At 45.5% G+C, this 27,719-nt stretch overlaps 1 protein-coding gene across 5 annotated transcripts in view; it reads right to left on the bottom strand.

Moving 5' to 3' along the window:
• Ablim1 (actin binding LIM protein 1) overlaps positions 1-27,719 on the bottom strand; it is a 283,728-nt gene that overhangs the window by 106,709 nt on the left and 149,300 nt on the right. For all 5 annotated transcript variants that reach the window (XM_052182746.1, XM_052182763.1, XM_052182756.1 and 2 more), the window contains 2 exons: positions 9,591-9,774; positions 7,694-7,803 (listed from right to left, as the gene is read on the bottom strand). In XM_052182746.1, coding sequence (XP_052038706.1) covers positions 7,694-7,803; positions 9,591-9,774 — 294 coding nt within the window. The remainder of the gene's footprint in view (positions 1-7,693; positions 7,804-9,590; positions 9,775-27,719) is intronic.

Genomic DNA, 27,719 nt, shown 5'->3' with positions numbered 1-27,719 from the left:
AGTGTTGGTTGAATGGTTAAATGATGTCTTCACTTATCTTTCTTTACCAAGCCCTTCATTAATCCTAGTCACCTTTTGTCATAGGCATGACTTGTAACCACAATTGCCACTGTCTCCCCAGCCCTGGTTTCTGACTTAGTATAATTGACTTTGAATTTCAACATTGGTGTTATCACCTTGACCTGTCTAGAACAGTGGTTTCATCTAGTAATGCCTTGAGTGAAAATAACCCTTAGGAGCGCCAGGGTGCCAGTGTCAAGACCTCCCCAGACTAGGACCCATCCCAAGTTGCCTTTGCAGGACACTGAACTACAAAGGCTTTTTTCTGTCCAGGTTCCCTGCTCTGCTTTCTGATGCAAACTGTCCTCCCAGGCAGTGTGTCACTGAATCTTCTGGATCCTTGGAAGGCACTGTTTTCCAGTTTGCAGATGAAGGACTGGAGTCTAAGACATCAAACAGTACACGTGATGCTATGTGGCAAAGAGGAGACAGGTCCAGGCTTCAAACCCAGGCATAAGGGAGATATTCATATTATTGGATGCATGCATGTGTGTGTGTGTGCATGTGTGTGCATGTGTGTGCATGTATGTGAACACACTTTTGCAGGTGTGAATTTGTGTGCAGTTATGTGTGCATATGTGTGCCTGTGTCTATGCACATGCATGAGCAGGTACATGTGTGGTGTGTGCACATGCATATGTATGCGTGTACACATGCATGTATGTGATATGTGTGGTGTGTGCAAGTGTGTGTATGAGTGTATTCATGTGTGTATACATGTGTGTGGTATGTGTACAAGTGTGTGTATGAATTTATTCATCTGTGTATACATGTGTGTATGTACATGTATGTGCATGAGTGCATGCATGTGTGTGTGGTGTGTGCATATACATATGTATGTGAGTGCATATGTAGGTGTGTGGTATCTGTGGTGCATTCATGTATGTGTACATGAGTGGATGCATGTGTGCATACATGTGTTATGTGTGGTGTGTATGCACATGTATAGATTCATGTGACCATGCACACAGGTGGAGGCCATACTCTGCTTTATTCCCTTGAGACAGGGTCTCTCATTGAACCTGAGCCTTGGATGCAGGCAGGAAACCCCAGGCATCCTGTCTTTGCTCCTCCTCCTGGTACTAGGGTTATAGGCACACATGTGTGTTCACACCCAGTTTTTCATGGGCTCTGAGGATCTGAACTCAGGTCTTTGTGCCTGCATGCATTATGTGTTGAAACACCTCACTAGGCCACCTCTCTGTTGGTTATTTTGTTGCTAGACAACATCACGTGAATGGATAGGTACCTGTCATAAATAGCTGATGAGAAAAGGCAACTTTACAAAAGACAAAATTCAGAAATTGTTGCCTGCACAGTGACTTGCTAGGAGGATTTTAAATTATAACTAAGCAGAACTGGATGCACTTCTTTATTAAATCCTGCAGAGAGGTTCCTATTACCAGGCCTTCTAGTGAAAGGACAGTAGAGGATGGGCAGGTAGAGGTTGCCAGTCAGGAGCTGCCAGGAGCCGCCCGCCCGGGGGAGAATTCCTTAGGAGTTGCAGCAGACAATTCCCTCCCAACTTCCACATGTTTTCAGAGATAAAGATAATTACCTAGCAACAAGGAAAAGCTGTTGCACCTATGAGAAAAGTAAAATAATGAAAACTATCTCCCTCCCCTGGAAAGTGAGCACACAACTCTATGGGGACTGATTTCAGTTCTGTCCAATCAGAACACGCCCTGATACCTGATTGGCCTCTGGCAATTCTGTCTGTATTCAGGGATACAGAATACCACTGCTGTAGAGAGAGGTCTGTGTAGAGGAGGGAAACAGAAAGGAAGGATGGATACATTTGTGTGGGTGTTTCTTATGCCCACCCAGGAAGCCCACCCACAGCTAGACTCCAGACAGCGTTTGAGGTGGAAAGGCTGAGTGTAGACGGCAGCCCACTCCCACCTGAGTGCCTGAGATTGACAGGAGCTGTGGCGGAAGTGCTCGTCTGAACCTGCTTCCCTAGACATCGGGTTGTCCCACAACTTCCCCCCACCCTTGCTCCAAGGCTCTTTGACCCAGGGAACCCATGCAGGAGGAAGGAGTGGTGGGAAGCTTAGAAAACAGGACTTAACTTTCTGTCCATTATACTTTTAAATGTCAGTAATCCACTAGTGAAAGAATTTAACTACAATGTTGCCATAGCCCTATAGGTCCCATTAACTACCACCTCCATTGAGAACAGGGAGAGACTTGGAACTAATTTGCAACAAAGTAACATTCCTAGCTTGCCCTAAGCACTATGTAAGTTCCTAGAAAATAAACCAGAGCTGAGGGCAAGGATGATTTTAAAGTGGAAAGAATGGGCTGGGGGGCCTAGCTTAGCTGGTAAAGTGCTTGCTTTGTAAGCATCAAGACCAGACTCCAAGTTAAAGAGTCTGGGCACCACAGCATGCACAGTGCGCTCACAATCCCGACTACTTGGTGAACTTTAGACCAGCGAGAGACTGTCTCAAAAAAAACAAATTGGACAGCACCCAAGGAACGGCAGCTGAAGCTGCCCTGTGGCCTCTGTATTCACATGAACATATATGTACTACTTGCACTTACACGTGCACATGCACAGACACTGAGAAGCACAGAGGTTAGAATGACAGAGGTCAATCACAGGCCAGCCAGGCACAAATGCTCCTCTTTACTCAGTAGGCACCAAGACAGACTATTTTGGATAATTCTATTGTCTGTCTGAGGCTCCCCTCTCCCCTCCCCTTGCTTCTGACAACCTCCTGTGGTCTCTGCTTCCTCCTCAGTGATTATAAAAAATCAGCCACAGAATATGCAATACCTCAGAAGCTCCAGCTAGAAGGTGAAAGAGGTCCTTGGCTCTCCGATTTAGATCACAGAGGCTGTGAACATTATCGAGGGAGTTTCACACTAAGAGGAAGGCAGGCTCTCTTTTTAGGAAGACTTTTGCCAAGTATAAAGAGCCTTTTTCCCCTTTTTTCTTTTTTTAAAGATAGGAATGGCTGTCATGGCAGAATAGTTTTGAAGTCAAGGCAATTCTTGGAGAACTACAAATAGCAACCAAATGTTTTCTAATTATGTGCTAACGGCATTCAGAACATTGCTGAACATTCCCATTACTCCAGTAACCGTGGGCCTGCTTTCACTGGGAACTGCATGTGTGTATCCAGATAGAAGAGCTCTCCTTCACAGAGGCCCACACAACCTTTCAATACCTTTTGGTATTTGTCCAAATAGATATAGACCTCTTGAAAATAAAAGTGTTTTGGATGAAGCAGTTGCAGTGAAATGGGATTTTCAGTGGAAGCAAAGGAGGAAATAAAATTTGGCTCAATGATTTATACATAGCAGTAATGGTTAAAGTTAGCATTAAAATACAATGCTTTTTATCTGGTTACATTTTCATAGTTTTAATTTATGGGTATAACATGAATGCCATACAAAAAGAAAAGACAGATATATATAAATATTTTATGTTGGTATCTGTTAATTGTTCAAAATAATGAATTACATCATGATATTTTAATACTTGTATATAAGGTAGAACAAAAGTTAGAATCTGTTAGATGTGGCTTTTATAGAACTCGAAGATGCTATGCATGCTTCTAAGGGAGAAAAAGCCACCAATGATCTGACTCGGCTCTGAGCCCTGTGAGCTACAATAGCCAGCATAGCATGGCGCTCCCACAGGTATAACAGTGGCATGAATGTTGTAGAAGTAACTAATTGTACTTTGTGACTGGATTCAAGGCCCAGCCCACAGGAAATAACACATGCCTCCTGTAAATCTGGCTGAGAAAGCATGACTGGGAATTGATAAGACTTACTGCCATTATTATGCTAAAAGAACACAGACCAAATTGCCCTGTAAAATTGTATCTTTCTCCATACCAATTGATTAGTGTAGCACTCAAACATTATCAGAGAAGTTTCTTTGTGCAATAGACAGCAATTAAAGCAGAAACTCACAAACTGGTCAAAAGACATAAATTATATGTCTGTGGAGGGTTCAGCCTTTCATGGGACATCTCCCCAGCATGCAATAAGGATATATGCTCCACTATGTTCATAGCAGCCCTATTTATAATAGCCAGAAGCTGGAAAGAACCCAGGTGTCCCTCAACAGAAGAATGTATGCAAAAAAATGTGGTATATATACACAACGGAGTACCATTCAGCCATTAGAAACAATGAATTCATGAAATTCTTAGGCAAATGGATGGAACATCATACTAAGTGAGGAAACCCAATCTCAAAAGATCAATCATGGTATGCACTCAGTAATAAGTGGATATTAGCCTGGAAAACTGGAATACCCAAAACATAATCCACACATCAAATGAGGTACAAGAAGAACGGAGGAGTGGCCCCTAGTTCTGGAAAGACTCAGTGTAGCAGTATAGGGCAAAACCAGAACAGGGAAATGGGAAGGGGTGGGTGGGAAAACAGGGGGAGGGAAGGGGGCTTATGTGACTTTCGGGGAGTGGGGGACCAGAAAAGGGGAAATCATGTGAAATGTAAATAAAAAATACATCGAATAAAATTTAAAAAACAAAAAAGAAAAATAAGGAAGAGGAGGAAGTAAGGAAGGAAGAGAGGGAGAGAAGGAGGGAAGGAGGAGGAAGAGGAGGAGGAGGATAAATATTGTAAAAGTCAGAGAGATGGGAAGATCAGGACAAACAGTGTCCTCTGGACATGATGGACATGTACTCATGAACTCATAAGAGCTGTGATAATCTGCACAAGTCCTGCCCAAGATCAAGGCAGTCAACATTGTAACATAGAAGGGGGAGGGGTTTAAAAAAACCACTACCCTTCGCTGAGGGGTATTGACAGTTGATGGCTACTGGGGGGAGGAGTCAGCTTTCTTTCACAGTGTGGCCCTTGCCTGTACACCATACCCTGGTGGATGGCCCCACACACTCGTGTACATGAGCAGTAGTGTGAACATAGGAGGGGTGGATCTAGGCAGAGTTACAGAAAGAAGTGGAAAGGTGAATATGATCAATTTCTACACAGGTATGTATAAAATTCTCAAAGATTAATAGATATACTGTATTTTCTTGAAAGAAAAAAGAACAACCTGTCAGTTGTTGTGGTGCAGCCTATAATCCTAGGACTTGGAAAATGGAGGCAAGAAGATCAGGAACTCATGACCATCCTTAGCTACATAATGAGTTTGAGGCTAGCCTGGGCTTCATGAGATCCTGTCTCCAGAAAAAAATATCTCATTTTGTTATAGCTATGACCACACATTGGAGCATGTTTCCAAACTGTACGGTTTGAGGCAACTGGAGGCCCTTATAAAAGAATTTGTATTTGTTTCCTTAAACTAAACAGTCAAGAGTTAATAGATGAAACAAAATAGAGAACAAATATTCAGGGCTCAGAAAATCTGTCCTCACCTGTCAGTAGAGGGCTTCAGTGACCTTGAGCACAACCTTGAGTTTCAGTTTCCTACCTACCAAAATACTACAGGACCTCACTAGTGCTTCATGGGAAGGCAATCTCTCCCACCATAGGCCTGCTATCATCAGAAGACTTTTTCTAAGGGTCTTACTAATGTGTTTTCAAAGTAATGCCTGCTAGAGGATGGGGTGACATTCCCTCCCAAGGTCGCTGTCCCTACAGTGTTTCTCTTGAAGGTGAGTAGGGCAGCAAGAGCCTGAGAGACCATACTCCACACAGCCTAGGACCCTGCCTCACACCTACTGGGCTCCTTGCCGGGCTGCTGCCCCTAGTGGCAGGTAATGGAAACATACCTGCTCAGCATCCTGTCCTGTACATCTGGTATCTTCTTCCCTCCCAATGGTTAAAATTGATCTCTATGCAAATGGTCAGGACATTCTTATTTGGAGTAAGTGAAAGATTTCCACAGTAATGGGAAGACTGGGGTTCACTGCTATAAATTGTGTAGAATTCACTCAGAATAGAAAATGCTTACTTTAACTCTTAGGAACTAGGACTCAGAGAACTTAAGGGGGGGGGGGTTGTATTCCAGGTCTCCCGAGGGATACCAGAAATTCATAGATACTAAGGCAAATTCTGGCCTCATCTCCTGATGCCTCGAGAAAGAGCTGAGACAGCTTCCCAGGTCTCTCCCCAGTTCCCAGCTTAGAATATATTACTTGATCTGTCCAATGTCATCCCCAGTGTACTCATGAAAAGATAGTCTATTATGGGGTGTTCCTCTCTGTATTCCCATCAGATGAAATCTCATCATAGGAAATGTCAAATCTGTCATACACGTGTACTGTCTCCCCACACTTGTTTAGGCGTTGCCTTCTGCAGAGGCCTCCTCTGGTTGCTCCCTATAAAGCAAACCTTATCTTCTCCTTCACTTGCGTATTTTCTGTGGTAATTTGTCTATGTGCTGTGATAGGAAAGCAAGCTTCCTGAGGATGAGAGAATTCACCTTGCTCAAGGTTCTATCTTCAGTTTGAAGGAAGATGCACATTTTGGGCATTCAGTAAATATCAAATGAACAATTGTCAGAGTTCTTCCAGGTGAGCTGAGAATTATTTAGGGATAAGTAGAAATGATCCCATTGGCATCTTCCGTGAGAGGAGACAGTGATTTTAACACAGAGAGACAACAATTATGTAGCCTGTCCCCAACATTTTCCTGTCTCAACCTCTATAGCTAAAGATGGGCTGTGTGCAGGGAGAGGTAAAGCACTGTCAACCTGCCTGGATTGGACTGAACTAGGAGCTGCTCCTCTGGGTGTGTCTGCGAAGGTGTTTACAGGAAGATGCAACTGAGGAGGGAGGACCCACCCCAAATTTGAGGGACAGCATCCCAAAGTCTGGGAGAGGATCCCAAACCGGACCAAAGGAAAACAAAGGGGCCTGCAAGATGGCGTGGCAGGTAAAGAGCTTGCCGATAAGCCAGAGGCATGAGTTTGATCACTGGATCCCATGGTAGAAAGGTCAGATGCCTTCATGTTGTCCCCTGGCCCCCTCAGGGCCCACAGAGCAGTGATTCCATAAGTATATATATGGCATGGTACCACACACAATGATAATAAATTTTTAAGGGAAAAAGCAGCCAGCTGCTGATTGGCTTTTCCCATCCTGTTTCCTGGTCAGCACATGAAACCACGCCCCCTTTTCAGCCATGCCTTCCTTCCCGTGAGGAAATGTCTTTTATGAACTGTAAGCCAAGCCACACTCTCTGGGGTGTGGTCACAGGAAAGGCATTTCAATGTAAAAGTTCATAACTATTTTTCTTTGCTGACTGTCAAAATGGACAGTTTGAGGGGGCTGGAGAGATGGCTCAGCAGTTAAGAGCACAGACTGCTCTTCCAGAGGTCCTGAGTTCAATTCCCAGCACCCACATAGTAGCTCACAACCATATGTAATGGGATCTGATTCCCTCTTCTTTTAAGTATGAAGACATAGCACTCATATAAAATAATTAATAAGTTAAATGTTTAAAAAATGGACAGCTTGTATCTAATTCCATTTGATTTTTTTGGATACAATGATGATGCTTCTCTCTGTCTGAATTTTAGTAAACACTGCATAATGTTTTCCCTGGGGGTGGGGAATGCCCCAGATAAGACTAGACTTGGTGTTTGCTAGTAGGATTGTTCAAAAGGAAGGCATCTTCCTGAACTACCCTTGAACTACTAAGGTGTTTCTGTCAATGGCTGTGGGGACAGGACACTTACTGCTGGAGCAGGTGGCTTCTTTAGGGCTGGAAGACATCGGCTGTGCACAGAGCTGACAAAGACAGTCTCTCCCATTGAATGTGACTCGGTCTCCTGGTGGAAACGGGCGCCTGGAGACAGAAAGACATTTGCCCTCAGAGTTATTCCAGCAATTTCATTCCCTCTCCTTACCCCATTTGCCTGCTACTCTCGGGTGCAAATTGATTTCTTGGAGGAGTACCAGGCAGAATGTTTGAAATGTAGCCATGCCCCAAGCCCGCCAGCTGGTCGTGGGCCAAACAAATGCATGCACTTCATTATGAGATGAAAAGAGAGAGCTCTGGGCCTACAGGCTCCCTGCGTGAGAAGGAGCAGTGGCTGAGCTCCATGCTAGGGTAGAGGGGTGTCCGAGCAAATCCCTCCTCAGGGCTCACAGAGCGGTGACTTCCACAAGGAAATTCTTCATTAAAAACAAAACACAATACACCCATGTCATGGATTCCCACAGAAGCCCAGGGCACGTCCCTAAGATAGAACAGCTTACAGGAGAAGAGGGAGCCTTCTCGATCCCATGTTCTGCAGTAATTATATTGAGTTAGACTGTCCTTTCTGGAGAGCCCAGTCCTTGCTTCTCACCCGTGACTCTACCTGAGCAAGCCCCTAGTCTGCCCTGTAAGGAGAATATCAGAGGGCTAAGGGCCCTCTGATAAACACAGCACAGCGAGCATGTGTTCTTTGGTCTCCACTCAGGGATGGGACTTGGGAGAGGCAAGCAAGCTTCTTGGGGCAAGTACAGGGCTCACCGTCCAGGGCTGGTGCAGCTCTGGGGGGCACTGATGACAAGTGTGCCTCTATGTGCTTCACCCCTAGAGTGTGGCTGACCCCCTTCCGTTCAGTGCTCAGCTACAGACCCACACAGATCCTCCATGGTGTAAGCCAGGCTCCGTGTACCATAGGAGTCAAAGACAGCTTCCTTTTATAATGTGTGGCTCCCAAAACACAACAGCACAGCCCGCTCCCGTGCCAGCTTCCTTCCCTCAGACCGATCATTTCCATTAAGCTGTCTTATACAGAGGCCTAGCCATCAGGAGTTTCCCATAAAACATCAATGACTAGGGTCTCTAGGTTTTGTAGACCATTTGGTCTCTGTCATAATTCCTCAACCCTGCCACTGTACCTAACAGAAGTCCTAACCCCTATACAAATACATAGCCAACAAAACATCATTTTAAACAAAGACCTAAAGCCAGGCATAGTAGTGCATACCTTCAACCCCAGCACTTGAGAGGCAGAGGCAGGAAGATCTCCGGGAGTTCAAGGCCAGCCTGGTTTACACAGTTCCAGGATAGCCTGAGCTATATAGTGAGGCCCTATCTCAAACAAAACAAAGAAACAAAAAAGACCTAAAGACTAATGATTTGACCAGTGAGCCACTGCCAACCATCACAGACTGAGGAAAGAGACCATTTCATCTCTAGACGGAGGGGTTGTGCTGCCCCGGCTCGGCTCGTCTCGAATGCCTGTGCTTAAGCTATTCTCCACCTCTGCCTTCTGAATGCTGGGACCTTGGGCACTCAGTTCAATGCCCAACTAGAAGAGGCTACAAAACATGTCCATACAGTCACCTACATTTCCAAACGAGCTTTATCCTTCTAAGAAGCTCTCTGTTGCCTACTGTGTTGTCTTTATTAAAACCTTCCTGAGGTCCAGGCCCCTTCAGGCCCAAGATACAGCCACTTACATACAAACTGCCATATTGCTTTACAGACTTCCCAGCTATAAAAGAGACATGTTGGGAAGGGGCTATTTTAAGACTCTGTATTGTTCAGGACCAGAGGAGGCTGTCAAAGTTTTGGATGCTGAAGTTAGCATTTTTCTGTTGGAGAAAGCCAGAGGTTTGGCAAAGATGGCCACTTACTTGCAGATCGTGCAGGCGAAGCAGTTGGGGTGGTAGGTCTTGCCCAGGGCAGTTACCACCTCTCCCTCCACGAACTCCCCACAGCCATGGCACCGTGTCCCATACATCCTCTGGTAGTCCAGGGTACACAGATAGTCCCCGTTCTTTATGAAGAAGCCTCCCTGAGCCAGGTCGCAGCCGCACACTGTAGAAAGACAAGTTTACAATTGGTCATCGCCTGCTAAATCTCTGGGCAGCATTTGCCTTCTGCCAGATGCCGGTGCTCTCAACGGTTTGGGGACAGGGAGCGGACTGGCACAAAGAGCCATTTATTATCAGGCTCTGCTTTTTCTCCTCCCCGCCCCCCCAGGAGCCATGCAATATCTCAGACCAGTAAAATCCACTGGCGAGGTTTCAATGGTCTCAGTGGTATCTAAGATTCATCAACAATCAGTCAGTCTGTGATGGAAAGATAGACCCAATCGGGCCCTCTTGGAAGCTGACTAAGGTGTCCCTGGCAATGCTGTTAGGAAAGGTGCCCACTGCTTGCCCGCACAGCTACCTGATTTGGGCCAAGACCACTGAGTAATAGGTTCCTACTATAGCAACAGCGACAGCTGATGTTTCCAGTGACCATTTTTTCCACACATTGGAAACCTTTCCCCAAAGCTACAGAGCAGCCGGGGCTTGAGCGGTCTCTTTTCACAGGATGCCTGGACCGTGTGATGTAACATATGGGACATGAGAATGGGCAGGCCAGGGAGGGAAGGGATGGGACAAGTCCAACACAGAACTGTCATCTGGGATCTGGGGATATGGAAAAGAGAACGCTTTGCTGGGTCTGGATTTCGGCATCCCTTTCCAAACTGTGTAGCTGTGGATGACAGACAGGGGCAGTGTAGACATGACGATTGCCAGGAGCCTGTGCCTATTCTGCATGCTCAGACAAACTCAAGCAGGTCACAACTTGTCCACAAATCAAGCCTGGATCAACTCTGATGAAGACTATCTCCTGCCAGAAGCCAGGGGAGCAACAGCTAAAGCCAGGCCTCCCCAGGCTTAGCCTCTGTACTCCAAGGGTAGGTGACTCCCACCCAGGGGAGGGCAGCCTCAGGCAGGGCATAGCCTCCTTTCTGATCCTTCTCATAAAAGCTAGAGCAGACCCTCAGGTGGGGTGGGGTCAGGTGAGCTTGGTCACTCAATGGTTTTCCGGGGGGGGGGGGGGTTTGCAAGAACACGGGGCCCGTTATTCCGATTAGTGCCCGTGACACATTAACAGTCTAACATACAGGCTCTTAAAATGAGTATGGTCGTATAACTGAAGGCGGGGTTGCCAAAGGAAATTAGAAATGAAACAATGGAACATCTCTGAACATGGGCTAAGTAAGCATAGTGGTGCACCCCTTTAATCCCAGCACTCGGGAGGCAGAGGCAGGTGGATCTCTGAGTTCAAAGCCAGCCTGCTCTACAGAGTGAGTTCTAGGACAGCCAGGGCTACACAGAGAAACCCTGGCTCAGAAAACTCTCTCTCTCTCTCTCTCTCTCTCTCTCACACACACACACACACACACACACACAATTTCTGAACACATAGACATAGGGACCAAAAATTAATTCAAAATCAAGTGCAGTGAATCTGAGGTGGCAGTCACCTACAGTGCAGTGTAAGAGTTCACCAAATATGAACAAAATACAAAACATATAAATATATGCACTGTGTCCTGTGCATGGCATCAGCCACCCAGTACAAGTGTACGTTGCTTCTCTCAGTTTACAACTACTGCCTGTTACAAAATGGAGAGGTTTTGTTTGTTTGTTTGCTTGTTTTTATGGTACATGGGATGACAATGATTTAATATTGGAAAACAAGGACATTTATTTTCCTACTGTCATTGATTAGCACATGAGTATCAAATTATTATATTTTGAATCAAACTGTTTCAGAGTGCTTGGTTTTAGAAATCCTGACTCAGCTGCTGACTTGCTTTTCACACACACAACAAAAATAATAATTAAGTGAATTTCAGCTTGAGATTAGGACAGAACTTCCAGTAATTCCTGAAATGCCTTTAAACACACGTCTGCCATTTTTTCTGTGTATTTATGCAACACGGCATTCTCAGCATGGATGATTATAAAATCAAAATATTGCTGGAGTCTGAAAAACACTGAAGACCCTTTGTCCCATAGCTCGGATATCCAGCCAGCATTCTTTATGTAAAAGGTAAGCAAGCATGTATCTTAGCAGTATAAAAATCCACTTCAGACTTTAATAAATGGTAAAAATGTATGTATAGCAAAGAGTTGTTTTAAAATACATTTCTTTATAATTTTTTATCAGTAAATGACTGATTTATATATTTTAAATATTTACCCACCCAGAATAGTATTAAAATACCACAGGTACTAAGGGGTTTAGAGTAGAAAAAGGTTGAGAACCCCAGTCTAACGAAGTGTTAGATCTCACTCAGACCTAAGCTACCCTCCCCCATCAGTTAGAACTCTTGAAAGTCAAGGTGATACAGAAACCACGTGCAAGCTTTCCATGTGGACTCCCTGGACCTTGTTTAGACCGACATCCCACAGCTCCCACACTGCTCTTGAAAATCAAGTGACTGAAAATGACAGCTAGAGACCATCTGCTGGGAACTAACCACCCTATAAATGATGCTATGACCATGTTCTCAGAACGGTCGTCTCCTCCTATAACGTCAACATCTCTTCCTGTGTCTCCTGCTCTCACACTGGCTTCCTCCTCACCAAGAGGATCATGCCAGGAGCTCGTGGCCCAGCCTAGTTCTGACCTCAGATTCTTAGAGCAGAAACAATCCTTGGGGGTGGAGTAGGGTCATCACGGAACACTCAGAAAGTCCTTTTCAGTAACTTCATAGGTGTGCACCCTCAAGACGCTAAAGCACTTTATGGCCAAGAGTCTTTATTAATCTCCATGTCTATAGTGTAATTAAGCTGAATCCTGCCTACTACTTGGCAAGTTCCCACCAGTTCCACTCCTGGGAGTTGTCACCAGTTTGCATGACTCATTTGTTCCTTCAAACTTACTGCTTGTCGCTCTGAGAAGGGCAAACGGCGGACTCATCATCCCCTTTGCTCTCCTCCAGTCACCTGGGCTGGGAATAAAAATCACAGGTTCCCCATGACAGGACCAAGGTGAGCTCCATGCTAATGCAGACCACAGGATCCCTTCAAAGGGAACAGAAACCCTTTAGAAGTCCTTTCTGCTCAGTGCTGCTTCCCCTCTGAGTGCCTCTATGTGGCCTTCTCCGTCCAAAAGATTGACACATGCTCTCTTTGCTTAAACTGCAATTTCACCAACCTGGCATAGCCCTACAACATGATTTGGCAGTGCAGTTGAGAGGTGACAAACTGTGCCATGTCGTGATCTGATTTGGCTTTTCTCTGAAATTCAAAGCCAAGCCATGTTATCCAACAACTATAGCATTATGTATGGAAGTTTAGATACTATGATAAACAGTGTTTAACGGGGCAGGAATCTGTGGCACACGCACCAGGTGATGAATGAGAGGGAACAACTCCATGCAGCTGGACCTAAATGTTACTTCAAACGTCATGATGCAGCCTAAGGCCAGAATGGTGGTGACTCTAAGACATAACTGGAGGCTCCTCCTTCTTTTCTGTCTCCTCCTAAAGGACCCTAAACATAGGGAACTCCCACAGACACCATTTCCTTCCCCATATAGTATACTGTCTCCTCAGGAACAGACCTCACCTACTTCAACTTCAATCCCTGAGGAAAGGATTACCAGTCAGTGATCTCTGTCTATAGTATGCATCCCGCAAGCTTTAGACGGTGGTTGTAACTGAGCAGAGAACAGACAGAGTGCCAGCCTCAAACACAGCCTCTTCCTGTGGCTCCTTCCTTTCAGCTCTGTGATACCACCACCTCTAAAAAAGCTTCTGAGAGATGCTTCTGCCCCCTGTGTCAGCAGACCTCTAACCATATCCATTTTCTCATCCGAAACCAGCATTTTCAAACAGCCACAAAGCCCAGGCTAGCTCCCCGTGAACGTGAACATCCTCGGGACCTGCCCCTCCCTGTGCCGCCTTCTTGCCATGATTTCTCAAACCGAGCGTCAGCATTGCCCTTCTGCCCGGAAGGGACTCTATTCAGACAGTGTTGGTGTTGTGAGGGAAAGAATTCACTTGGGGCAGCCTGAGTCCCCGTCAGAATGGGGCTGGTACCGGGAGAACAGTCACTAAGAGAGAACAAGCGCCACAGAGTAAAGAACTTTAAGAACTCGATTTTTAAAGACTCTACACATGCTTTTATAAACAGCAGAGTGAGCTCACAAAACAGGACCATGAAGTTGGCTCTCTCAGGAACGTAGGCACAATTAACTTTCATACACCTGTCAATAGGCTCATTAAAAAGCATTCCTTTTAGTTGTGATAATATACCTAGGAGGTTTGATTCACCACGTTAGTAATTTTTAGGTGGACAGTTCAGTGGCTTATTTGCTCCACACACCATCCATCCACAGGACTACTGTCTTCTTAAAAAGCTGAAACTCAGTGCCCAGAAGCAAGAACTTCTTTCCCTGAATCCTTCCAGTTCCCTGGACACCCCATTTCTGTCTTCTAGCTCAGTGACTCCAATTGCTCAAAAGTACCCATATGTCAATGGAAGCTCACCTTTAATGATAATAACGCATTAAGAGATTGGGGTTGGGGAGCCAGAGAGATGGCCTAGCTATTAAGGGCATTGACGTCCCTACTAAAGGACCCAAATTCCATTCCCAGCACCCACATGGTACTTCACAAGCATCTGTAACTACAGTTTCGGGATATCCAATACCCGCTCTGGATTCTGCAGGCACAAGACACTTGCATGCATGCAGGTAAAACAGCTGAATATAAATAATCAAATAAAATAATTTAAAAAATTAATAGAAGCTGGGGTCAAGGATAAAGCGGTGGCTCCATGACTAAGAGCACTTATTGCTCCTTCAGAGGCTCCAGGTCCTGCTCCCGGTCTCTACACGAGGACTCACACCATCTGGAACTCCAGTTCTTGGAGATCTGATGCCTTCTTCTGGTCTCCATAGGTGCTACAACCATGTGGTGGATATGTATACACACAGGCAAACACTCATACATGTAAAAATAAATGAATCTTTAAAAAATATTATTCAAATCTTGATCACAAAGAAGGAAGAAATCACACTCTTCCTGAGTCAACCTGGGGCTTTAGGTAGCAGCTCATGGGGTCATTTCATTATCCAGGAACGGGATGTGGTTTAACGAGCGCTCTACCGCTGACTGATGCCCAGACTTTGGATTCTGGTGTCTGCTCCATCCAGGGGCCATTAAGACAACTAATGCTCGGTCTCAACACCCTGCTGCAGCCTGCTCGCATTCCCTCCCCTGCAGCCATCTTTGACGATCTCTTGGGAAGGCCCATTGTCCCACACCTTCAGTTTTTCTGCAAACAGCATTACCGCGCCCCAAGACCCCTCACTCATGAATAGTATGTGTCCTTGACACTCTTATCCTGTGTTTGTAGGACAGTCGTAGATTTTATGCTCTGACTCTGCCTTAGCTCTTTTTACACAAAGTATCTGAAGGGGAATATTAAACAAATTTCAGAAGATTTGTAAAATACTTTAACTACTTTAGTATTTAAAATTTTTGTGTCTGCACATGCATGTGTGGGTGTGCATGTGTGTGTATGTGTCTGCTTATGTGTCTGCATGCTCATGCAAACGCCAAAGTGTGTGGGTATCCATAGAGGCCAGGAAAGGGAGTCTGGTCCCTGGATCTGGAGTCACAGGCAATTGTGAACCCCCTGACATGGACTCTGGGAACTGAACAGGAATCCTCTGGAGGAGCATCGAATGCTCTGAACTGTTGGGCCATCTCTACAACCCCATTATTACAGTTTTATTTATTTTATGTGTGTCTGCATGCACACACCACAGCATGTATAGTGGTCAGCAACTTGGGAGAGTTGATTCTCTCCTTCTATCAGTTACTGAAGCTCAAACCACAGGTGCCTTTACCCACGTAATCATCTCATCAGGCCTTAAATTTTTTAAAAAAACTGTTTTGTTTTAAAGATTTATTTATTTATTTATTTTGGTTTTTTTTTTTAAGACAGGGTTTCTCTGTATAGCCCTGGTAGCCCTGGACAACTCTGTAGACCAGGCTGGGCTCGAACTCAGAAATTCACCTGCCTCTGCTACCCAAGTGCTGGGATTAAAGCCCACCACTGCTCTGCGATTTATTTATTATATATAGAGTTCTGCCTGCATGTATACCTGCATGCCAGAAGAGGGCACCAGATCCCATTATAGAGTCAGAAGAGGTCACCAGATCTCATAGATGATTGTGAGCCACCAAGTGGTTGCTAGAAATCGAACTAAGGACCTCTGGAAGAGGAGCCAGTGCTCTTAACCGCTGTGCCATCTCTCCAGCCCCCTAAATATTTTGTTTTTAAAGGGGCTTTAGTACCTTTCAATGATAGCACAGAGCAAATGTTTTACATCTACATGATCATAAAATAAATACATGGCGAGGTTGAATTCAAATGGAAATATGCACATTTCTCTAACTTTAACATATTTCCTAGGAAAATCACAGATTCTGCTCATTAAATGCGCAGACTGCCAGCACAGAGGCTCACAGCCTTTCTTCCCAGGACCAATTATTAAAGCATTCCTCACCCCAGAGTCCTGCTGAATCCTGCCCTGCTTCCCCACTGCTATGGTCTGGCTACACACAGCCCCGCGCCTTGCTCTGATGAGATGCTCTCGAATCCACTCCACAAACCACCGAGTAAAATTTACTGGTTAAGTGGGGGGATGTGTACATCCAAGAAATTTTTATACAAAAGTTGTGAAATTCGTAACAAGCACTTAAAAAAAAAAAAGCTTACATCTTAAAATAACCGAACAAGAGCTGCTTGGACTGTAAAAATACCACGGAACAGGAGGGTGACAGAGTGTGGAGGCTCGGGGGGGGGGGGGGGGGGGGAGCAGAGCCTAGCTTCAGTGGCGGGAGCAGGGCTGCAGAAGCGTCTTAGGCCTTCTCAAGGCAACAGGTCCATTTGCTGCCATAACGAATCCATCCCTGAGATGCTCAAAGGGTCAGAATCACACCTGCCTCAAGGTGGGTCCAGGGCCATCAGGTGGAAGATCCTTCCTCCATCTGCAGCTGGGGACCATCCTGTCCCTTCAGGCTGCTGATTCCCTGTGGGTCTGGGCAGCTCTCAGCAGTAAGAGAAGACCCAGGAAACATGATCCTTAGGGATCGTAATCAATCGGGAACTAGCAGCCTTTGGGGGCTCCTCTCTCTAATTTCTGGGGAAGGCACGGCTGTCTAATCTGCCTGCCACAGGATGTAAGAACTGGGGAAGCAGCTCAGTGGTAGAACCTTGCCTAGGATAGGAGAGACCTTAGGTCAGTGCCCAGGACTGCAGAGAAAAGAACCCACAGGCCTGAGGGGCCTTTCTGAGCTTTTCCACCTGGAGCAGGGCGGACAGCTGGGTTCTTCCCTTTACAAGCTTGCTGGCATGGGGCAGGGGTGTGCGGCCTTTCCTTTCTGAGCACACAGGCTCTGTTCTCTGGAAACGCTACTTTTCCCCACGTCGGGGTCAGAGCCTGTTCTCTTCAGTGCTGTGCATCGCTGCGTTGTGGTGGAGACTCAGATGTGATGAAGCCAGGGAACAGGACCCTCCACACACTCTTAGATTATCACTGTGAATGCCAAACGTGTGTGAGAGTGTGGGGTGCACGTGCATACAGGGTGTCCACATGAGCACATGTGTCAGAGACCAGCAGTGGACGCCGGGTATCCTGCCCCGTGGCTCTCTGTCTTATTCCTTTGAGGCAGGGTCTCTTGCTGAGCCTGTAGCTAGGCTGGCAGCCGGCACCCTCTACCATGCCCCTGTCTCTGCTCTCCGGGTGCTGGGGTCCCAGGTATGCATGGTCATGTGGGTGCTGGGGGTTCAAACTCAGGCCCTCGTGCTACTGCAAGCAAGCTCTTAGTCTCAGGAACACCTTCCCAGCTCCCCCGATGATTTCTTTTAAACCTTTCTTTCTTATTCTTTTGCTCACAGATTTTTTTTCTTTTATCAAGATGGCAACATTGGCCTTCAGTCTTCCCAAGCACGCAGAGTTCAATCAGTGTCAGACTGGCTCAATCCATTTCTGGACTGAGAAGCAGAGCAGTGAGCTTGAAGCGACCACAGAAGGTAGCACACAAGGACTACTGCTCGCAAGGGCTACTGCTGTAGCTCAGAGCTCAAAATAGCTGAACAACACTCACCGACAATGATGTGCGGGGGCAGCTTCTGCCAGAAATAACTTCTGTGGAAAAAAAGCTCGGACTCAAACAGTAAGCCTCAAAAATGGACTGTAATCGCTCTTCATTGACTTCTAAATGCACATGGGAATCAGCGATCACTTCTGGGTGAGATGATACTCACAAGGTCAACCAGATAGAAAATGGGCCCCAAAGCAATGCCTTTGGGGATTTGAGTTAATTCAGAGTTTGAATATGTGGTAAGAGTCTTGGTTAGAAAGGAAGCTTTTGGAGCCTGTTTACTAATAAAAGCATTGACAGCAATAGTTTTGAATTTGTTGCAGAATTTCATATGCAAATAAAAATGATTACAAGCAACACAAGAAACAAAGATGTCCCCCAGAATATAAAAACGAGTATGAAAATCTTTTACCATTGCATAGATTTCTTTAACACAGGGCTTTAGGGTTAAAAGTAAGCACAGGAAGTACTCGGATGAGGCGGGGATACACTCAACTGCAGGGTGCTTGCCTCACAAGGAGACCTTTGTTTTGATACCAAACACTAAAGGGAAGGGAGGGAAGGAGGAAGGGAGAGGGAGAGAGGGAGAGGAAAGGGAGGAGAGGGAAAGGGAAAAAGGACAGGGAGGAGGAAGAGGGTGCGGAACGGGGAGGGGGGAGTGATGGGAAGGGCAACAGGAGAGGGAGGGAGGGAGGGAAGGGGAGGGGAAGAGAGGGAGAGGGGGAGGAAGGAGGGTAAGGGGGAGGGGGATGGGGAAGGCTGATGGGTAGAGGAAGAGAAAAAGGGGAGGGGAAGAGAAAAGGGAAGGGGAGGGGAGGGGAAGGGAGGGATGATGGAGAAGAGGAAGGGAGGGGAGAAGAGGAAGAGGGAGAAAGGGGGAAGGAGAGAAGGAAGAGGGAGGGGGAAAGGGAGGATGGTAGGGAGAGGGAGAAGGAGAGGGAGAAGGAGAGGGAGAAGGACAGGGAGAGGGAGAGGGAGAAGCTGTCTATCCTTAAAATGACCAGCCTTGCTTATGACCAGGAATTAAATCTCACGCTTTTGGATTTGGGGCAGCAGGTGGATATCATTAGGTCTCTCTCTCTCTCTCTCTCTCTCTCTCTCTCTCTCTCATCCCTTCCCTCTTCCTGGCCCCCAGACCGAGCTGCTGCATGCATCTCTGCCTCCTGTGAAATCCCATGCACCAAGCAAAAGGCTGCAGAGAAAGTTCCATGCATGTCCATGAACTGACCCTACAGGCACAGGTTCATGACACCTGTACCAGCAAGGAGAGGTGGTTCTCAGAGTCGACCCGATCTCCCACTGAGCTCCTCCAAATCTGTACAGTGAGAGTGAGACTCCAGCTCTGCTTGGCCATCTGATCCTTTGGCCCTTCCTTCCCCAGTGCCAGCCAGTCCTCCCTGCACTCCAGGGACTCTGCCACCCCCTGTGGATGTTCTAGCCTCACACAACCTCCACAGTGGCTGGGCCCTCTCACATCCAGACATGCTTACAGGACAGTGCTAGGGACGTGTTTTCTCAAAGACATTTCTTTCTTCCCAAATGACCCTAGCTGGTGTCAAGCTGATACAACACAGATACAACCACACATGGCCACACCTAGTGTTTTCCCTGGGTGGTAGGATCTGAACTCAGCCCCCACGCTGATGCAGCCTTCTTAGTCACTGAGCCGTCTCTCCAGTCTCTCAGAAGGGATTTTTGATGAGACAGACTCTACTGATAGATTGGACAGTGTAGAGAAAAGGAGAAGATTATTTTAAAGCTATCAAAAATACCATTTTTCACACCCTCAAACACACAGTCAAGTGGCAACTGCCTGCTGAAATGCAATTCTACAGAGGAGGTCTGCCAGTGCTACCCCGGGAGAAGCACTCACACGATCTGACATCTTCCACAGACAATCGGTGTTCAGAAATCTCAAACGACAGAACTAAAAATAACATAGAAAACTAGCTCTATTCCTTTGGAAAAAAATAAAGCCACTTAAAAGTGCCATCTTTTAACTTTATTGCATTTATTTAGTGTGTGTCTGTGTGTGTCTGTGTGTCTGTGTCTGTCTGTATGTGTCCATGTGTATGCCTGTGTGTGTGTGTCCATGTGTATGCCTGTATGTGTGTCAGTGTGTTATGTGTGTCTCTGTGTCTGTGTGCCTATGTATATGTGTCTGTGTGTCTGTGTGTCTATGTTTATGTGTGTGTATGTGTATGTGTGTCTGTTTGTGTGTTGTGTGTATATATGTGTATGTGTCTGTGTGTGTCCGTGTGTGTGTATGTGTGTGTCTGTGTGTTTATCTGTGTGTTGTGTATATGTGTGTGCCTGTATGTGTGCCTGTGTGTGTGTGTGTGTGTAATGTCACAGCACTTGTGTGGAGACCATCTTTCAGGTGTTGGTTCTCTCCTTCTAAGAGAGTCCTGAGACTCTAACTCAGGTTTTCCTGCTTCACGGCAAGCGCCATTACACACCGGGCCATCTTACAGGCCCTAAGATGCCGGTTTTTAAATGATAAGAACAACATTACAGCTTCTTTCATTCCTATTAGAAGAAACTCTAGGTCCCAATGGATGTCTTTATCAACCGTGGCCCCGCCTGTCTTCTATGCCCACTCCCTGTAACAAGGCAGCTGCCTCCTGTCCACACTGAGCACACGTCCTGCTTCTGGTGCTGGAGGGTTATTGAGTTTTCTGGAACATGCCTGCCTTATGGGCATCTCTTGTCCCCTCCTTAGCCACATGCACAGACCCCTAAGCTCTAGGTCGGCTGGGAGAATGTGCCTCTCTCTCACTCACCTGTTCCTGCTCCAGTTCCCATCCTGGGTCTACTCATTACCATCCTGCTTCCCGCCAGATGCCCAGTTTTCCTGGGCTTACTGTATCATATACAACTATTGTGGCGGAATGTGAAATGTGTCTGAACCGTGGCCTGCCAGCTGCTGCCGGTGTTTTCTAAGACTGTGGCTTCAGGGGGTAGAGCCTTGCTGAAGAAGTGAGTTTCTAGGGCCTTGAGGTTGTATAGTCTGGGTCCACTTTCTCTCTGGTCTCTATGGATACTATAAATAGCTGCCTCCTGCTCCCTTCCCTGGCTGTGAAGGCCCTTAGCTCTTCTAGTCAAGTACTTGGTGATAACAACAGGAAGAATGACTACCATAGTACCCTTTAACCCCCTGTAGCCCAGAACTGTGGCCTGATCGCTTGAGAGCTGCTCTGTGTCACAGGGGCCACGATGTGAAGGTGTCAGGGGTCAATATTCTCAGGCTTACTTATGCAAAAATGAAGACATTTTTACTTAAAATTTTTAGTTAAACACAAAACAAAACAGTAAATCCGCTCTTTGGAATAAGAAAGCCCATGCTGGGGCAGTGGGCAGGGGAGGCTTCTCTACCACCTGGCTCTCCCCTTGCCACACACACACAAAGCCTTGGCCTCTATTTCTTTTCCAGAGAAGGATGAATGAATGAATGAATGAATGAGTGAGTGAGTGAGTGAGTGAGTGTGTTTTTCAGTTTTCTTTTCCACTATATACAGTCTGGGATCCAGGAGATGATGCCACCCACCCTAGGTGTGCCTTTCTGGTCTTAGGCTATGCAATCAAGACCATTCTCCAACGTCATGCTCAGAGATTGGTTTCCTGGTGATTCCAGATCAAGTTTACCCTGTCACAATTTCACCCCTCCATAGCTCAAAGGCTTCACTTCTAAGACATAACCTTTCACCCCTTGTTCCCACAGCCTCATGACCACGTTGTTGTAAAATGTATCCATTCCATTCTGTTTCCTGATTGTGAACCTGACGTGACCAGGTGCCTCGGGTTTTGAGCTAAAATAAACCCTTTCTCCTCCAAGTTGCTTTTGTCAGGATGTTTTCATAAGAATGCACTCCCAACAGCCCTAGTGTTGTGAGCGTGTGTCTCTCCTAACCCTCCAGTTGTCCCTTGATTTTACCCTTCTCTGTGGTTAACTTATATCCGCATGATCATTTGAGTTTCTGATTAACACCCTAGGAAGGCACAGTGGAGTCTTAATTTACATGTATAACTTAATTGTGTAGAATTTATCTTCGAGCAGCTGAGCACTCAGGTATTTGTTGAATAAATAAATAAATGTTACTGTTTATGATCAGCATTCATAAACACTGCTAGAACAGGTCACGTTTTCATCATTGCTAATCACTCGATTTCAGTGTTCCATGGTATGAACAGATGATTGATTTAGAATCGCAGGGCTGTAGCCATCTTGAATTGTAACCTTAACAATGCATCTAGGAAATCTTAGCTGGATTTATTGGCACCATTTTCTACCAAACCACTAATAAGGGACAAACTACTATAAGGGACCACACATGGAGCACGCAGATGTGTGAGGAACTCTCTCGGCAGTATCTGTGGCCTGTGAAGCGCTACAGCTGGACTTGGGAGTCACAGATGTGGCTGGCTCTTTGATATCCACTTCAGATAAACTGGATTCTTCCTGGCAAGGATGAAATAATATTTGTCCTAAACCACATATAGGCTTATCTTTCTTCCCCAAATGGCAGAGGCTCAATTGTCTTACAGTCTCACAGGACCATGGTGCGGTCTATATGTTGATCAATAAGCAGTATTTGTACAAGCCCAGATCAGCCTGCATCTTTTCTGAGTGCTTCTTGCCGCCAGTACCCACGTAATGGCACTGGGACGTCCTGTGGGTCGGACGGGAGGGAATTCTGTGTCCTTGCTGCTCTTGATATATTGAGAATTCACAGCCACATTTGGATAACCTGGTCCAGCATGTTCATGTATTCCCCTTGGCAAGCCATCTCAAACCTAAATTCTGGATTTGAGAGGAGGAAGCCTTAATTGAGAAAATGCTCCCATAAGAAAGGCATTTTCTCAATTAGTGACTGATGGGAGAGGGCCCAGCTAATTGTAGGTGGTGCTGTCCCTGGGCTGGTGGTTCTGGGCTCTATAAGAAAGCAGGCTGAGCAAGCCATGAGGAGCAAGCCAGTAAGCAGCACCCTCTTACTGGCCTCTGCGTCAGCTCCTGCCTCCAGGTTCCTGCCCTGTGTGAGTTCCTGCCCTGGCGTCCTTCAGTGATAGACTACAAAATGGAAGTTGAGCCAAATAACCCTTTCCTGCCCAACTTATATTTTGGTTATGGTGTTTGGTCTCAGCGATAGAAAACCCAAGACACTAAATCCTTCCTGTATTTAAACATGGGCAAAAAGTTTTAAGGTCTTGGGAGATCTTATCAAAGTATCTAGTTTTTGCTGACTTTCTCAAATTTGGTGTACAATACTAACTAGATATAGGACCCTGTCTTTGGGGCTGCAGACTTGGCTCAGTGGCCAAGAGTGCTTGCTGTTCTTCTAAAAGTTTGGTTCCCAGCTCTCACATCAGGTGGTTCACAATCACCTGCTAACTCCAGCTCCAGGATATCTGATGCCCTCTTCTGGCCTCCATGGGTAATGTACACATGTGGCATATGCTCACACAAACATACACAATAATAAAAAAATAAAAATAAAATCTAAAATACTTGCTCTAAACAAACTAAGAAGAGGAGACTGCCCAAGGTACAGTTGGTTCCTGCATGATACTGTCAAATGACTCCCAAATCTTCACTAGCTCTAAGTAAAATCTGCCAGAAGAATGTTTGATGGCATTTATACTGTCATAGTTGCAAGGTGATGGGGTAGACTATTAAACCTACCACAGCTGCCTCATCATTTCAGAGAGGAGTCCCATGGGGACTCTAGGATCCAACTCTCCAAACGTATCCAGGGTCACCCCAATTTTTATTTTCTGGAGAAAGAGCCTCATGTAGTCCAGGCTAGCTTCAAATTCACTACATAGCTGAGGATGACCTTGAATTTGTGATTCCCCTACCTCTCCCTCCTGAGTGTGATCCTGGGATTACCAGCCACGTGGCATCATGGTGCATGTATCCAGAGCTTGGGACTGAACCCAGGGCTCTGTAAATGCTGAATGAGCACCCTACTAACTGAGCTACAACCCCAGGCCCACAATGTCTCTAGAAATTGGCCATTATTGATAAGCACAACTATTTGAAAAGGCAAGTGTATCACAGAGCAATAAATCAAATGCCAGGGTCACCTTTCTAAATAGAAACAATCTGAGGAAAAATACTGAGTGTTAAAAAAAATATTCATTGGTATAATTAAATTTGAATGGTGATACCACTCCTGTGGACTTAAATTGTTATTTCTTTGTTGTAAAGAACTTTGGTTTCATGATGACAGATGGACTGAAAAATAAGGATAATAATTTTCTCACTGTGTAAAAATGTCACACTGAGAAACATCAAAACCAAACAAACAACGGCTTCCTTCCACAACCCCCAAACATTTACTGCAATCAAGACTTGGTCTCTTAGAGGTAATAATTTAGAAATAATGGGCTATAATTAGTATATCATTTAACTATAAACATTTCATTCATCCATATTACAAATATTGTGGAGTATATGTACCGTATTTTAAAGGGAAAATATGAACACTTATCTTATTCCAGTTTGGAACTTAAAACTGAATATTTTAAAAGATTTGCATTACATTTATTTAATAAGATCACACAGTTAAAGGCTACAAAATGTAAAATTTCAAATGCTCAGGCCTATAATTTCCCAGGGGAAAAAAATAGCATGAATTTGGTAAGGGAGCTGACTGGTATGTCTTTGTTGTCCCTGTGCCCTGTCTCCTTCCGCCTTCTCATATGCCTCTGAATGCCTAGGATTCCTCCAAGTAGGTATTAAAAGTCCGAGCTCAGCTCTGGGCAGGGTTGGCAGTTACAAGGATCTGCTTCCCTGTTTCTGGATTTTGCCAGTTTTCCACTGAGTCAAAAACTGGCCCAAGATCTTTGCCCATGTGAGCACAGGGCAAAGTCTTAGCAGTAGCAAGGACAGCCCAAAATGTGTCTAAGTTTCTGTCGTCTATGTCTGCCAGGTAGGTGGTGGCTCTGACAGATAGATGCCTTTGTGTGTTTCTTCTTGGAAGGCATGGCCAAGGGGCTTATGATCTACCAGAGGCAAGGTTAGCTCAAACAAAACAAAACAAACAACAACAAAAATCGGTAGGAAGAGCTGGGGTAGAAGAGCCAGCTCTGGTCAACCCAGCAACCGAGCAGGTAACTTTCTCTTTTTTTCTGTTACCTGTCATCAATCATTCTGCAACAGAAAGCAGAATGCTTCTATTCTTCGGTAATACTGTTGGAGTGATACATTGTTTCCATTTCCCCCTCCATTGCTCCCACCAGGTTGTTCCCAGTGCCTACAGCAGAATGAGAAACCTCAAAACTCCTTCAAGGCATTCGCCTCCACTTGGGTGTGGATTGTGCGGCTTGCTGCTCTGGAAGGAATGATGTCTAAGAATGGACAGATGTCTCAGTATGGGGCACTTCCATCTTTCACACATGAGTTTTAATTCACTGCCATCAGAGAGTAGATATTTTCGTTTAATACTTTGATATATTGGTTGTCATAATGAGTATTGTTTCTCTTGGATATTTATAGGGAAATACCCTAGGATTCATTTTTTTTTATATACCAGAAAATTATAAAGCATTTAAAAAACAAAAACAAAGCAGAACAAAACCTACATCTGCTAGGCTACCCTGAAGACTAAGAGAACCAACCCCTTGGCCCAATCTGTTTCCAGTGACTCTTTGGATTTAGCTTAAAATGTTAGCTCCTCTCTCTGATCCCAACCACAGCCCTCTCTCATGTTGTGATTTGTTTGGCTCCCATGCAAGATGTCCAGTGCCCTCTTCCTCTCTTCTTTCAAGGCCATTGTTTTAAATAAGAATCATTCATCTTTTCTCTTCTCTTCCATAGGAATCTTAATCCTTTCTAATCACAGAAAACATCCTTGGCCACACTCCAGAAATAAAGCTCTGTAGATATAGTGTGTGCATGTGTGCTTGTGTGTATGTGTGCTTGTGTGTATGTGTGTATGTGTGCATGTGTGCTGGTGTGCAAGACAGCAGGGTGTCAGGAGGTGAGGGCATGGCAGGGAGAATTCACAGTCAGCACTGAACTGGCTTTTGACAAAAGCTTCTGTGGCATGTGCTAGGGCCCAAGTCTTCCATCCCAAGACACTGGCTCACCAGCTGTCTGAACAGCACAAGACTCCAGCTGTAACTGGAAAACATAAGCCATGTGTAAGGACTCAGCTGCAGGTGGGTAAGGAAGAGAACAGCTGTCCTGAGGTGGGCACTGCAGCCACCTATAGACCACCCCAATCTGACAGGTTGGAGAGGGCACTGCTATGGAGGGTTAGGTCCTATCAAAATGGCAGCAAAAGGTCCTGCTGGTAAAGGATATTTGTTTGTTTCTATGAATCTAAGATTGTTCTTAAAATGCAGTCTTTTAATTGAAAACAGAAAAGGAGGTGGGAAGGAGAAATGGCTTAGTGGGTAAGGCACTGATTTCTCTTCCAGAGGACCTGGGTTCAAAACACAGTACCCTCATGGTGGCTCACAACAGTCTGTAACTCCAGTTCCAGGTATCCAGCATCCTCTCCTGGTCTCTGTGGGCACTGAATGCATGTGGTTACAGACAAACATTCAGGCAAAATACCAATATGCATAAAATAATTTTTAAAATTTAAGAGAAAGAGAGGAAGAGAAGAAAGGATGGGGTGAAGAGGTAGAGATGGCCGAGGGTGGCTGTCACCTGCTCTGTCATTTATAGTATAACCTCCTCTCATTGCTCCAGATATCTAGTAAACTCTGATAAAAACAAACAACAAATCCCCCAGCTGGCTGGAGCCAGTGCTATCAGGGAAACACAGGAAGAATACAAACCAATTCCTTCCTACAGGACAGCTAAGAATTTGGAGTGAGAGTGCACAAGAACACACGCCTCAGGGAATCTGTGGCACTGTGCTGTCCAAGATGGCGACCGCCATCCAAGGGGGCCTTTGAGCTCTCACAATAGGGTGTCTACATTGACATGTGTTAAGCTAGAGAGAGAGAGAGAGAGAGAGAGAGAGAGAGAGAGAGAGAGAGAGGCCAGACAGCTCAAATGATATGCTAAATAAAATAGTCTTTTGACACATTCCGCTAAATGAAATACATTATGAAAATTAAACGGATTTGTCCCTTTTCACCTTTCTAACACAGCTATTAGAATATTTTGAGTTGCACATGTGGCTTTGACTCCTGATCTCTAGAATCTTTGGGAAGCCACAGATCCCCTATAGGGTTCCCCTACGGAGGATCGCTCCTATGGGAACTTCAACCACCTCCAGGAGTAAAAGATTAATGCTGAAGGCTGGGACAAGACAGCCACACTTGCAGACTCCCTGCAAGAAGACAGAAACTGACAGGAGTAGATGACTTTCTTTGCTTTGGCAACTTTTTGTTAAATTGCCAAGTTCCTAAGACATAACACATGCTCTAAAACAGGAGTCAGCCTAAGAAAAATATTCAACGCTTCAGGAATGCATTTACAGCATTAAACAAGGTACAAGGTACACATCTCTAATATAAAGAAGCTAAACTCTGTCATTGGACTTAAACCAGAAAACAACAAAAGCAAGGGCTTGTTGTGGATGGGCCTGGTGCTGTTCTTGTGAACCATTCCTCTAATGAATAAAGGAGCCAATCTCTGGGCGAGTAGGCCGAACTTCCGGGTTGGACAGGAGAGAGGAAGCAGGAGAGAGTTTATTCCCTTTGGAGCAGACACAGCAGACAGGTAAGATATAGTTGCTAGAGTTTCCTAGTCTCATGGCGGATCCGCAAGGATCTGCCACCATAGGGATCAGATTTTGATAAGATTAGGTTTTAGTTGTTGTGCCCAGAGATCGAGTTACCATTGTTTCTAAACTAAGTTTGTACTGTGTTTTCCTTCACACAGAGGCT

This window comes from Apodemus sylvaticus, chromosome 1, assembly GCF_947179515.1.
Source record: "Apodemus sylvaticus chromosome 1, mApoSyl1.1, whole genome shotgun sequence".
In the NCBI taxonomy this organism is placed as follows: Eukaryota; Metazoa; Chordata; class Mammalia; order Rodentia; family Muridae; genus Apodemus; species Apodemus sylvaticus.
Note: the sequence above shows the minus strand (reverse complement) of the source record. Positions and strands in the feature narration are given on the sequence as shown.